This window comes from Lytechinus variegatus, chromosome 8 (assembly GCF_018143015.1).
Source record: "Lytechinus variegatus isolate NC3 chromosome 8, Lvar_3.0, whole genome shotgun sequence".
NCBI classification, from domain to species: domain Eukaryota; kingdom Metazoa; phylum Echinodermata; class Echinoidea; order Temnopleuroida; family Toxopneustidae; genus Lytechinus; species Lytechinus variegatus.
In genome coordinates, this window is record NC_054747.1 from 28,141,985 (window position 1) to 28,156,889 (window position 14,905).

At 36.8% G+C, this 14,905-nt stretch overlaps 1 protein-coding gene across 1 annotated transcript; it reads right to left on the reverse strand.

Annotated features, from left to right (window-relative positions):
- Positions 1-468: 468 nt before the first annotated feature.
- LOC121420284 (protein rolling stone-like) lies at positions 469-14,390 on the reverse strand. Its single transcript, XM_041614861.1, has 3 exons — positions 14,108-14,390; positions 1,687-1,930; positions 469-1,291 (listed from the first exon to the last, which is right to left on the reverse strand). Exons 1-3 carry the CDS (start codon positions 14,186-14,188, stop codon positions 600-602), a joined length of 1,017 nt encoding a protein of 338 aa, XP_041470795.1. The 5' UTR covers positions 14,189-14,390; the 3' UTR covers positions 469-599.
- Between the last annotated feature and the right edge of the window lie 515 nt (positions 14,391-14,905).

A 14,905-nucleotide genomic window follows, 5' to 3' on the forward strand; every position in this document is an offset into this window, starting at 1 on the left:
AAAACTACCTATTCTCGCTGAGAGGCAAATTCACGATCAAGGACGGGAGCGCTCCTGTAATGTTTGGTCACTATTGATCATCTGAATCTTGGCCAATGAATCGTTATAAAAAAAACCAAGTATAATTAAATGCGTATGAAATAGTGACTTTTGATTTACCGGAAAGTAAGGTAGCAGTAATTGATAGTTTTAAATTATCAAGTTTGTCATTGAACTAGCTGGAAAAAAATGAAGCTCTGGATCACTTAGACTTTAAAGCTATACTCAACAGTATCACGTTCCGTCAATTGGCGCACATCGAAGACCAAATATATTGGATATGCCTTTGAATATCTTGAGACAAAATATGGGTCCACTTTATGCTTTATGGCACCACCATCATTATTTTTATTACCACCACCACCATCATCATACCATGATCATGCCATCACGATGCAGTATCACGACCATCATCATCATCACCACTACTACCACCACCACCATCATCATCATCATCACCATCATATCATCATCATCATGCAGCAGCATTATCACCATTATTAGATAGGTCCTAAGACGCCACGAATTATTAATTGTGCATATCGACACATACAACATTATTAGTATTCCGCGATGCCATTTCCAATATTATTGTCCAGTCTCTTTCGATCCTCGTCCTTTTCTTCATCGCCTGTCCATCCCGTTCTGTCATCCCTATCACTTCCTTTATCCCTTCGACACCGCTGACACGACACCGAAATCTCTCCGGCCACGAGACGACGCAGAAGGTACAGTCCAAAATACATGGCATGTAACACGGGACCAACCACCAAGGTAAACATTAAAGCCATGAAGACGCTTGGTTTCACACCATCTTCCCAATCTATCAACCCCTCGTACATCTCCTTGCCGCCGTACGGGTTTAGACCCCCCGCGTAGTAGTAAATGACGGTGAATATCACATACACCGTGAAATATAACATCGGATAGACGAAGTGGAGTATCCGGAACGGATGCGCGGAAACCGTAAAGTCGATTATTGCCAGAACCGTCCCGACGGCGTGCACATGGAGGGTGAAGACGTGGAGTTTCTCCAGCGCCGGGTCGTATTCGAAGAACCAGTAACCCATGGCAACGAAGAGGACGGCGGATGATGCAATGGTCTGGAGGCACCACGTGACCTTGAAGTACCATGGTAACGGTCGGCTGGTGGGGGAGGAGTCCGGTTCTGACGGATCCCCGGTTGTGGGTAGAATCGGTGAAGTTGTCTTGATTGATTCCAATCGAACTGACTCTGGCGATGTCGAAGATACTGAACAGAGGGAAAAGAAAAACAACACACACTAAATGTTTACAATAAATCATAATGCCCCTTAATGTCTTACAATGGAATTATTCACGTTATTGTTATTATGCACTTGTTAACTTGTTCAAGTCTCTTCAGGCCTAAATAAAAACCTAAAGCCTCGTCGTACATAATAGTTTGCAACATTTTTTCACAGTCAATCAATCTGTCGATTGTATTTATTTATGAAACGAAGCATAATCTTGTTGATATTACTGGCAATGGTATTTGTAGACATGTAGTTAAAAAGATATATATTTCGCTTCGGGATTGAATAAATCCACCGTCAAAATTATAGCTTCAATTTTTGAAAAGAAAATTAATGATATAATGATGAGGAAATTGAATTCTTCACAACATACCTTTAGCCTTGTTCTTGTTGAAATGATACGTCACAGCAGACGCCGCAGCTATGACGAAATACAAGGTGAGGAAGAAAAACGACCAGTTCGACAGATATATCGGCCATTTCGCTTTGTTATCGATAGGCCGATAGAAGCGAGTATCGTCCCAGTAAATGATGACCAAGGAGTTCCACAGGGTCTGGTAGAAAGCGAGGATTACACGGTAGACAACATAGCTTGTCGGCTGACCTGGCCAGTAGAACTGGGGGGGGGGGGGGGGCGAAAATATTTATACTTGTCAATATCTGTTCTGTTGTAAAATAATTTTATTGGTATTCATGCATTTTGAAATAATCTGAAATCTGAATCTGAATATTTTTTTGTAAAACTTTAGATAAGGGTCAATTTTTATCAAAATAGCAAGTGTAATTGCATGATAATGATAATAAAGCATTGTAAATATAATAATCTCATTTAGAATATATATATATTTATAAGCAAATTTATGAAATTTTCAGGTTTGGTTTGTTTTTTCACAAAATACTTACGAGGTCGTCACCATTTTCAAGCTTTATCGCTTACGATGGCGGTTTCCTGCATTCTTTTAAAGTATATTTTCTTTGAAGTGAAATGCATCTTGTTAACAATTATTTTTCATTGCTTATTATGACTATTGTATCATTGTTTGTAAAATATGTATTAGCTTTGTATATGTTATGTTGCATATTCATCATGAATGCAGAATTAAACTAAAATCAATTACGAACTTCTTTTAGAAAAAAATTCCCCGAGCGAGGGTAAAAAGTCGGATTCAACGGTGAAGGTGAAAATATTTTTTATCAGCGATCCTCAATTAGATTTGGATATTAGATTATCAATTTCGACGTTTTAATAATTGCACATAGATTTTACAAAGGATATAGAAATGGGACACACACAAATAAATACAGAAAGTACAAATTTAAAACGGGGGGGGGGGGTCAGAGGCCGGAGAGACAAAGACATTATGGGATAGGGAGGAAATAAACATGCTAGCCAACGAGTAGAACATGGATAAGGAGACATGAATGTAGTCAGAACTGAAGTCTTGAAAGGGGGAACAAGAATGGGAAAATATATTTTTTTTAAATCCTGGCTGGGAAAAACATTCTGATTATTTAGACTTTCAGGTGTAACTCTTTTAGAATGAACATGTAGGCCTATTGATAATATTGTAGGCCTGATTATCATGTTTACTGTATCTGTTTTTTGTGACATGAAATCGATTCACTGTATATTTTTTTCATTGTCGACAAAAAAAAAGGTCTACTTTTTATGAAAGAGATGAAGAGAATATCTTTTTTAATTACACCTATGCAGAAACTATTGCCCCCCAAGAAAAAAATACTCGATCCCACTATTTGAACACAAACATAGGGCCTAGTGCCCTATCATTCAAGAACACAGTAAATATGAATATTTTCGAACCAACTTCAATGGGTTTAATTGTTGACTAATAAACACAAAAGAAAACGAAGAGGTGGAACATAAAAGATTAATTAATTTCAAAATCAATCGTAAGTGTAAGGCTTTGGCAACCCATGTAGAAAGATACAATTGATTGTAAATACTAATCGTTTCCCTAGAATTTCATTCCCAATATCTGATTAATTCTGAGAGAAAGCACGATCAGTTATACGTAAGGTCAGTTTTCTACCCTCTTTATTCAATTATTTAGTAACACGGACCAAAGAGACCTGTGTTTTCTACTTCCTGACAAAAATGTGACCAGAAATACACGACTTTCCAAGTTAGCAATGGTTTTATTCATCACACTTTTTTATCAATGTCACTTGGAAATTTTTTATTTTTTAAATTGTTATCATAGTTTCATCGAGTGATCTACCAATGCTCCATGTTCCACCATTACCAATTCCATCTGAAATCGCCTTTTGTCGAAATTATTCCCTTAACAACATGAGAAATATTCCAAATTTTAGCGATTAGTCTCGAGAAGGGCAAATCTAGAATTATTCAAGTCATTATAATCAAACAGTTTTACATGCATCACATTCATATTTATAAGCTCTTCTAGAAATAAATGTATAACAAAAGCACAGGAAGGAAGAGGCTGTTCATTTTAATTGAAGACATATTAAGTACAATGTCACATTGATACACGGAAACTACTTCATTTATCGATTGCGACAATAAAGGTAGGATGTTTCACACGCAAATATTTCTTAGATAATTGAAACCAAGCCAAGCTATTAATAAAGGGTTTGAAAGTGATATTGAACACAGTCATGAAACATGAGGACGTATCTATCTCGATGATGTTGTAATGACCTTGATGCTGTCTTAATACGATCGAGGGGCAGGCACTCCTACCTTCCAAAGCCCCCGTCACACAATACAACGTTTACACTCCAGCAACCGAAACTGCATGGCTAGAATCAATGCAATGTCTTTGCTCGATCTAAATATCATTCTTTTTGTATGACTGCGCCGTAGTAAGATTCATAAAAGGAGCCAAATATGGTCTCTCTCTATATATAAATATACCCTCTCATGGCCGATTTCCTTAATCACTATTTGTTTCATTTTCTTAATGCAAATATCCTGAGTAACATTAAAGATATCAAGGAAATCAAATTGAAAGCCTGAACATGTTTACAGGATAGAAATCTATCCCATCGATACATTTTTTTTAAAATCTCTTACAAAATTATTTCACTTTCTTTCTCAGCCAGATCTTTATTTAGAATTCTCCATAAAATCAGAACTTCGTGAATTATTCAGCTTCATCAGAGGATGGCAATAATACGCGATTATTCTCTCACATTTGAGATATGGACACTAAACTTAAAGTTGCCAAATTTCTTTATTAGTTTTAATTGTCCCAGTCGGGATCGTCGTTCCCCGGTAAAACCTAGGATCGACCTGTATGGGGGGGGGGGTGCACTCTAAAAAATATTGGGTAACGTGCTCCATGAGGGTAATTATGTGTCCAGCCATATGGACCTTACTTCGTAGTAGGGTCCATGGTCCGACCAACATTGGGTATTTTTATATATCCAGTGTAATGAAAATGTTGCCTATTCTAAAGTAATTGCTGCTTATGTTTTAACCTATAACTGGACAATATATGCTTCCAGCATTGGGTAATAACAATAATATAAAGTATTTATATTGCTCACACATCCACCTTGTTAGGTGCTCAAGGCGCTCCTATATTACCCGGCTAAGCTAGGCGTTCATAGCGCACACAGCATTTTAAGGAATGCCTTTCTACCGGTACCCATTTACCTCACCTGGGTTGAGTGCAGCACATTGTGTAATTGAATGATAATGATAATAGTGTAATTGAAGTGTAATTGAATGATAATGATAATAAACAATACTAAATGTATAATTTCATTTAGAATGTAAAAAAAAAAATCTATGAAATTTTCTGTATTACAAGGCCATCATCAGTTTCAATCTAACTCGCTCACGATAGCGGTCTCCTGCATTCTTTTAAAGTGTGATATTTTCTTTGAAGTGAATATTGTAAGTTGTTTATATTAATTTTTTATTGATTATAATTATGACTATTGTATCATTGTTTGTAAAATATTTATTAGCTTTGTATGTTATGTTGCATATTCATCATGAATGCAGAATTAAAATAAAATCAATTACGAACTTCTTTTAGAAAAAAAATTCCCCGAGCGAGGGTAAAAAGTCGGATTCAACGGTGAAAATATTTTTTATCAGCGATCCTCAATTAGATTTGGATATTAGATTATCAATTTCGACGTTTTAATAATTGCACATAGATTTTACAAAGGATATAGAAATGAGACACACACAAATGAATACAGAAAGTACAAAATTTAATACAGGGGGGGGGGTCAGAGGCCGGAGAGACAAAGACATTATGGGATAGGGAGGAAATAAACATGCTAGCCAACGAGGACGTAGAATATGGATAAGGATACATGAATGTAGTCAGAGCTGAAGTCTTGAAAGGGGGGAACAAGAATGGGAAAATAGATGTTTTTTAAATCCTGGCTGGGAAAAACATTCTGATTATTTAGACTTTCAGGTGTAACTCTTTTAGAATGAACATGTAGGCCTATTCATAATATTGTAGGCCTGATTATCATGTTTACTGTATCCGTTTTTTGTGACATGAAATCGATTCACTATATATTTTTTCATTGTCGACAAAAAGAAAAAGGTCTACTTTTTATGAAAGAGATGAAGAGAATATCGATTTTAATTACACCTATGCAGAAACTATTGTCCTCCCCCCCCCAAGAAAAAAATACTCGATCCCACTATTTGAACACAAACATAGGGCCTAGTGCCCTATCATTCAAGAACACAGTAAATATGAATATTTTCGAACCAACTTCAATGGGTTTAGTTGTTGACTAATAAACACAAAAGAAAACGAAGAGGTGGAACATAAAAGATTAATTAATTTCAAAATCAATCGTAAGTGTAAGGCTTTGGCAACCCATGTAGAAAGATACAATTGATTGTAAATACTAATCGTTTCCCTAGAATTTCATTCCCAATATCTGATTAATTCTGAGAGAAAGTACGATCAGTTACGTAAGGTCAGTTTTCTACCCTCTTTATTCAATTATTTAGTAACACGGACCAAAGAGACCTGTGTTTTCTACTTCCTGACAAAAATGTGACCAGAAATACACGACTTTCCAAGTTAGCAATGGTTTTATTCATCACACTTTTTTATCAATGTCACTTGGAAATTGTTTTATTTTATTAAATTGTTATCATAGTTTCATCGAGTGATCTACCAATGCTCCATGTTCCACCATTACCAATTCCATCTGAAATCGCCTTTTGTCGAAATTATTCCCTTAACAACATGAGAAATATTCCAAATTTTAGCGATTAGTCTCGAGAAGGGCAAATCTAGAATTATTCAAGTCATTATAATCAAACAGTTTTACATGCATCACATTCATATTTATAAGCTCTTCTAGAAATAAATGTATAACAAAAGCACAGGAAGGAAGAGGCTGTTCATTTTAATTGAAGACATATTAAGTACAATGTCACATTGATACACGGAAACTACTTCATTTATCGATTGCGACAATAAAGGTAGGATGTTTCACACGCAAATATTTCTTAGATAATTGAAACCAAGCCAAGCTATTAATAAAGGGTTTGAAAGTGATATTGAACACAGTCATGAAACATGAGGACGTATCTATCTCGATGATGTTGTAATGACCTTGATGCTGTCTTAATACGATCGAGGGGCAGGCACTCCTACCTTCCAAAGCCCCCGTCACACAATACAACGTTTACACTCCAGCAACCGAAACTGCATGGCTAGAATCAATGCAATGTCTTTGCTCGATCTAAATATCATTCTTTTTGTATGACTGCGCCGTAGTAAGATTCATAAAAGGAGCCAAATGTGGTCTCTCTCTATATATAAATATACCCTCTCATGGCCGATTTCCTTAATCACTATTTGTTTCATTTTCTTAATGCAAATATCCTGAGTAACATTAAAGATATCAAGGAAATCAAATTGAAAGCCTGAACATGTTTACAGGATAGAAATCTATCCCATCGATACATTTTTTTTAAAAATCTCTTACAAAATTATTTCACTTTCTTTCTCAGCCAGATCTTTATTTAGAATTCTCCATAAAATCAGAACTTCGTGAATTATTCAGCTTCATCAGAGGATGGCAATAATACGCGATTATTCTCTCACATTTGAGATATGGACACTAAACTTAAAGTTGCCAAATTTCTTTATTAGTTTTAATTGTCCCAGTCGGGATCGTCGTTCCCCGGTAAAACCTAGGATCGACCTGTATGGGGGGGGGGGGGGTGCACTCTAAAAAATATTGGGTAACGTGCTCCATGAGGGTAATTATGTGTCCAGCCATATGGACCTTACTTCGTAGTAGGGTCCATGGTCCGACCAACATTGGGTATTTTTATATATCCAGTGTAATGAAAATGTTGCCTATTCTAAAGTAATTGCTGCTTATGTTATAACCTATAACTGGACAATATATGCTTCCAGCATTGGGTAATAACATTAATATAAAGTATTTATATTGCTCACACATCCACCTTGTTAGGTGCTCAAGGCGCTCCTATATTACCCGGCTAAACTAGGCGTTCATAGCGCACACAGCTCATAGGCGGATCCAGCTTTTGGCGAAAGGGGGGGCGCACTGCCGAGCGGCGCACATATTTTTGCACTTCACCGGCGCCATAAAAGAAAATGTTGAAAAAGAAAAAGGGTAATGCCTGACCCTGTCAAAACACGCACACGCACACACACACACATGCATACATATATATATATATATATATGACTCATATCATATAGATATACATGAATCATGAGATAGAGATACATATTTCACCGACAAAGTAATGCGAGCGCGAAGCGCGAGCTGAAATTTTTAAAGTATACTGACCTGAAAACAGGAAAAAGGTGCCTGTTTAGGATTGTTTGTAGTAACTCATGAGGAGGATACATATCTCACTACACAGATAATGCGAGTGCTGAGGGCGAGCTGAAATTTACTTATATTCTGACCAGAAAGCTTGATATTCTAAGCATTCTTGGTACCAATGATTAAGATGGGTATCTAAAAAAAAATGCGAGCGCGAAGCGCGAGCTTAAATTTTGATATTTCGATCTGAAAACATTACAGTTTAATGTACGTTTTAATAAAGAACAAGATTATATCCAACAAAAGATTATTGCAAATCGAAGCGGGAGTTCTTTTGAGGTTCAGAACTAAAAACGGGACATTCTATTCACCTATTTAATCATGAAGAGTATTGGGGTTTGCTATAGAAATGATGCGAGCGCGAAGCGCGAGCTGAAAATTTTTATGTTCCAATCTGATAATTTGAGCTCGATTTTTAATAAAGATCGAGTTGTGTAGCTCAATCTCGTTTGCTGATTTCTGTGTAACATTACCATCTTATTGTTTTTGTACATGCGGAATTATTGGGGGAGGGCAAAACGATCATTCTTGACCGCGGCGCCGATCTAGGTTAGCAATAGGTCCTTCTTCATTATTCTACCGGCGCTCATTTATTGAAATCAGGGGACGCTGATCATTCTTGACCGGCGCCGATTTAAATTTAGGTGGCGCCGGTTAAGACAAAGGCAGCGCCGATTTGTCTTGACCGGCGCCGATTTAAACAAGTAGTACTGATTATTTTTACCGACGTTACGTAAGATTCAGGCAGCGGCAATCCATAATCGACTGGCGCCGATCTAGAACCAGGAGGCGCCGATTATTCTTGACTGGCGCCGATTTTTAACCAGGTGGTGCTGATTATTCTTGACCAGCCCCGATTTAGATATAGGTGGCGCTGATTATCCTTGATCGGCGCCGGTTAAGAACTCAGGCAGCGCCGATTTTCTTTACCGGCGCCGATTTATAACTAAATAGCGCTGATTATTCTTGTCCGGCGCCGATTTAGATTAAGGTGGCGCTGATTATTCTTGATTGGCGCCAGTTATATGCAGGCAGCGCACTGCTACCGGCGAAGTTGTTGGGAAAAGGGTAGTTAAAAGAAAAAATAAGGAAGGTGATATGATTACGCTTTGCTGGGGATAGTCTTTTCTTTACTGTTGCTAATGTTATATCAGTGTATAATTTTTTTTAAGCAGCGCCTTTTCCCTTTCTTTCCTTTATTTTTAATTTTTCAAGCGGCGCCTTTTCTTTCTTTTACTTTTTTTTATTTTCTTTATTTTGAGCGGCGCCGTCGGCGCCGCTCAAATATTAGGGGGGGGGCGCGCGCACCCTGCGCACCCCCCCCCCCTGGATCCGCCGATGCAGCTTTTCAAGGAATTCCTTTCTACCGGTACCCATTTACCTCACCTGGGTTGAGTGCAGCACATTGGGGATCGGTTTCTTGCTGAAGGAAATTACGCCATGGCTGGGATTCGACCCCACGACCCTCTGTTCCAAAGTCCGAAGACTAATCCACTGGGCCACAACGCTCCACAATAAAATACGGCCCCAAATTGGTTGGACACATGATTACCCTCGTGGTGGTAAAAAGAAATTACCCAATACTTTTGACAACTGTCAGAACTGACTATATATTTCGGATTATTATTCTTACAGACAATTTTAGAGCCCAAATACAAGTGTTATTTTGTTGATGCACTCGACCCACTTAAAAGTTTGTTGAACTCGCTAATATTTTTTCGAGGTGACACAATATTGAAAATATTGGACGACTAGAAGGGGAAAACCCGAAGTTTGTAAACTGCACTGTGATTGGTTAAGGAAACAGAGATATCCCAAAATAAATAATTTGCTAAAATTCTCTGTATGAATAATAATCATAATACTGGATGTCCCATTTTTCGGTCAATACAAGGAAATATAGGACTCGCTTTGCAAAATATTGGATTCGTCTTCGACTCGTCCAATATTTATGCAAAGCTCGTCCAATATTTCCTTGTATTAACCTCAAGGCCATCCAATATTATATAATTATTGACTGTGAAGCACTAGATTCTGACTGTTGCAATGGAAACAGTTACTGCCAGAGAACGACAATGATGATCAAATGAAATGCCCTCTATTTCAAACGCAATCATACACACTTAAGATGTTGGGCAACATACTGTCCACTGTGTTCAGTATCCAATTGAGCAAATTTATTACCCAATTATTACTTTTTATAACGCACTTTGGGCAGATTTTAACCAATAGTTACGTGGACAGTGCAGTGTTGCCCAGGGTTAGTTGGTTTAAAGTTGGGCATATTTTGCCCAACTATTTCAGGAATGCATTCTTTAATGTATTTTCCTCAAACGTCATCAATATTTAATATCATTTTTTTCATCTGGTATTTTACACCAAACTTTTCGTCAGGGTGAACTTCCCCTTTAATTACAAAAAAGAAGAAAATATTCGGACTTATGGGAAGACTCCAATGTCATAGTTTTGGGGAATATATAATTTTTTTTTCAAGGTAAGTTTCATCCTGCCCTCTGACGAATGTACCCTCTCGAATCCTGGTTAAAATGTCATGGGACTTATAAACAGATAGGAACCATCTCTTGGTATGACAATTACCGGAAGTAATTGCTGAGTGTTACCGGAAGTGATATGACAAGATACGTCACACCGAGTTCAACAGATCCGCTAGACTACTTTCACTATATAAATACATAGGTCCACTATAGACCTACCGCGTGAAATATATATACATTTTTTTAATCAGACCGCCTTCAAAAACAACTACCTGTAAGTGTAAATGGGATATAAATAAGTTTCAAGGCAACGGTACGATGGGAAACAAATAGAAAATTTTAGATAATGATAATCTAATAAAAGAAATCTTTCGTCGTGTCTGAATTCGATAGTATTTCTTTTTTATATTAGCAGTATATTTTTGATATATTTTTCATATTCGTATAGTATTTAATCTTTTATAGCCCTACTACGTTGAAATACTAAATTAATGAATAAATAAAAAACAAAAATAAATAGATTAAAAAAGGTAATGAAAAAACAAATAAATGAATAAGTAGATAAATAATTAAAAAAGGTCTCAATTGTGGAATCAACTTTGTTGGAATTAGAAATCAGTGCTTCTAAAGGAATGGCCAAATAATGACCCGTAGTCGCTAAACACACACTTAGACATGTTAGAAATGTTGGGCAACATGCTGTCCACACTACAATTGGTTCAAAGTTTATCCAAGTCTGGGTAGTTTTTAACCAATAATGTGCGCTTTGGGTGAAAACTACAATTGGGTGAAAACCCAGCTTAAGTTGAATAATTCTTTTAAACCAACTGTTGCGTGGACAGTATGTTGTCCAACAGTTTTTAGAGTGTAAGAACCACTGTTTTCTACTTCCAACAAAGGTGATTCTTCCATTTAGGCATCCTTTTATTATTTCATTTATTGTATTCATTGATTAATTTATTTATTATTTTAATGGAGTAGGCCTATAAAAGAGATCAATAGATATGTAAATATCGAAATATATAATAGGCCTATAAAGAATATACTAAAAAAAGCAATAAATAGTAATCGAGGTTATATAGTGCCTGCTAGAAAATAATTGGCTGAAATGGCTACCCTGGGTACACCCACCCCCGCCCCCCCCCCAAAAAAAAAATAATAATAATAAATAAATAAACAAAGACCAGCAAAGACTGCCTATAGGTTAACATGGGACAAAAACCTTAAATGCTACACTTTCGATATGATCGGCAGGTAGCGAGCGGATTTGTTTCGATATAATCTACATCGGATTTTAGTCATTACTAACAGAGTATAAAATATCGTAAATGAAAATGAATATTGACTTGATTTCGATACCACAACATGCAAATGGAAAATGAATATGGGGTCACGAAAGCTTTCTGAAAAGGATGCGCGCATTATTGTTTTTTTTCTCACTTGCTTATTCCATTTTCATTACTTTTCATTAATTGTGTACGTCTTTCTTCTTTGGTTGATCAATGATCACAGGGGGAGGGGAAAAACAAACTCGTGTGGTGCTGGGGATTTGGCGGCGGCTGCAATCGAGACAAAAAGAAAACAAGTCAAAATGCATTTTAACAACTAAAATTAAGAAAATAAAATGGGATTTTCTTTTTCTTCAGAGGGGGGGGGGGGCTCAATACATAGTTTTTAAAAGAAAGGGAGCAGATCGTGTCCCATGCATCCACCAAAAAAGTTCCCCTGATAGCCGAAATTGAAGAAAATAATCATACTCTCTGACGGCATTGTCTTCACGCATATATCATGTATTTGTTTCATTTGAATTAATTTGAATTCATAATAAATTATATTACACGTATTCATATCCACAAGCAAACAAAAACAATGTAATGCTAAATAAATGAGATGACAAAAACATGCATTGATAGACGAGTTGAAATTAAGGGAGACATAAGGTAAAATGTGAAGGAATATAAATCATGAATATTAGCATCATGTGAAGAAAAATGATGGCTTCAATTAATTCAAAGTTATCTATGAATCAGTGGCCGCGGGATTGGGGGTCTGCGGGGGCTTCAGTCCCCGGACTTTTTTTCAAAAAAACATGCACAAAAACGTAAAAATTACCATCTGATTTTATCATGTTCAGCCTACCCCCCCCCCCCCCGACAATCAAAACCGTTCCGCAGCCCCTGTGAAATAAAATTTATTTTGATAAGGTAATACGTACGTACTTTGAGCGCCCCCCCCCCATCCTCATATTACACTATACATTAAGACGTGACGTATAAATGAAAATGTCAGATTAAAATGCCTAATGCCATGAAACCCATCAAGCCGTTGATATAATCTTCGGATAGTCGCTTTGCTCACGCATAAACTATAATCGCAATCAGTTGATTGATATGTTTTGAAAATAGCTCAATCATGTTCATAGCATGTTCATAGCAACAATCAACAGAGCGGGTCGTAATCCTATAATCAGTACTGGTGCACAGAAAGTGAGTTGGGGAAGTTTTTAGTTACCCATCCCCCCCCCCATTAAATTAAAATCCAAGACAAAGTGAAACCAAAAATCTACAAAATAAACATTCATGAGGAATTAAAGATCGTTCATATGAAAGAAAACTGTGATATAAGAAAATTTTGTTCTGGATTCTATTGAAAACTTTGTCACAAATTTATATTAATTGTTGATTTTCATTTCAAAGGTTAGTGTGTTTAGCTCTCTTCATCCGCTCGCGATTATCTAGAAAATCAACACCCCCCTTCAGAATTTATTCTTGACTCCTTACGCCACTGCCTAAAGGGATAATCAAACACGTTTTCAACGGTATCGGTAATCGAAAGAAAAAACATTTTATTTTATTTTCCCTTGGGTTGAAATTATAATTACCCATTATCTGTTTTCAAAAATCCGAAAGAGCTATATATGTACCGGCGAAATAACAACCCTTTCAAAAGTACATGGCAATTTAAGATGACTATATACCATTATTATATACCTTATTTTCACTGTTAAAGGAAAAAAAACACTGAACTATCAAGCGAAGCGATCGAATATGAATATGTAAATGTTATATAGGTCAACTTGCTAAGGTGACTGGGATCAAATCATTGTTACTCGAATAAATACAGAGAGCTATACGATTCAACATCGTCAAGGGGAGGACAGGAGTTAAGGGAATTGGGGTAGTTCTGGAACAAAATTGAATCTGTCCCCCGTTTAAACATTTAATCGGAAAAGCCTTCAGTTTTTTTGTTCAATTTCTTTAACAGCCACTACTAGTACTCCCCATGTAATGCACGTCTCCCCGACTTTTGAAACTATTTTAGTACACCTGCATGTATACAGATATTCAAACAGCAATTACCAACTCGAATATTTATTGCAGTACTCTTTATGAGAAATGGTTAAAACTTGAATAATTATTATTATTACAACAAAACCTAGACTAAATTGCCTACCTGAAATCGGTAAAACTCCTCCGGTGATGTGTCGCAAAAGCCAAAGTTTTTTAGCCGAAATTCCCTTTTGACATATTCCATTATGACTACACCAAGCTTGGAGATTTCCACCAGAATCCACCCGCTTCCGACCTGGTCCAGGAACCGAATGGGATTACAAACACATCAGCCTCACTGTTGACATCATTCTTTTTCCTGCAATACCATGGCCCGATAATACTCGGCAGTCACACCCCTGGAGTATTAACCGCTATCGATACTGCGTATACATGCAATGTACAGCGAGTATTGCGTTCAGTGTGCGACTGATTCTTCTTTAGCTGTGACCGACTTTCGATATAGACTGATAGAGTTCACCAAACTGTCTGAAAGTCGCCTATTACGAGCACGATATCCAGACATTAATTTTGCGCGTAAGTGATTGGTGGTGGTATCGATTTCTTCCAGACTATGCACTCGATCACTATAGAGAAAGGAATTTCTATTTAAAGGGGGAACTTAATCCAATAAAATATACAACGAGAGAAGAAAGAACACAAGGCCAAAAAGAGGAGAAAATTGGTAGACAAAAGAAAAGAAAAGAAAAGAAAAAAGGAAAGAGAAGAAAAATAAGGAAAGGAAAAAGAAAGATTTTTTTTCAAAAATGGGGGTGAAAACAAACCAGGCGCGTACGCAAGGGGGGGGTTTCGGGGGTTCAAACCCCCCCTTTCCTTTTTTTTTTTTTTTTTTTTTTTTTTTTTTTTTTTTTTTTTGCTTGTCTCCCCAGAGGTCGGACTGGTCAAGGAGTTATCGGGCAAG

Bases quoted from the DNA above. Each gene is read 5' to 3' on its own strand.
- LOC121420284 (XM_041614861.1), bottom strand. From the start codon at position 14,188: ATGGAATATGTCAAAAGGGAATTTCGGCTAAAAAACTTTGGCTTTTGC. The intron at 1,931-14,107 runs GTAGGCAATTTA...CCCCCCCCCCAG, and splicing joins AGGAGTTTTACCGATTTCAG to TTCTACTGGCCAGGTCAGCC. The intron at 1,292-1,686 runs GTATGTTGTGAA...CCCTCTGTTCAG, and splicing joins CAACAAGAACAAGGCTAAAG to TATCTTCGACATCGCCAGAG.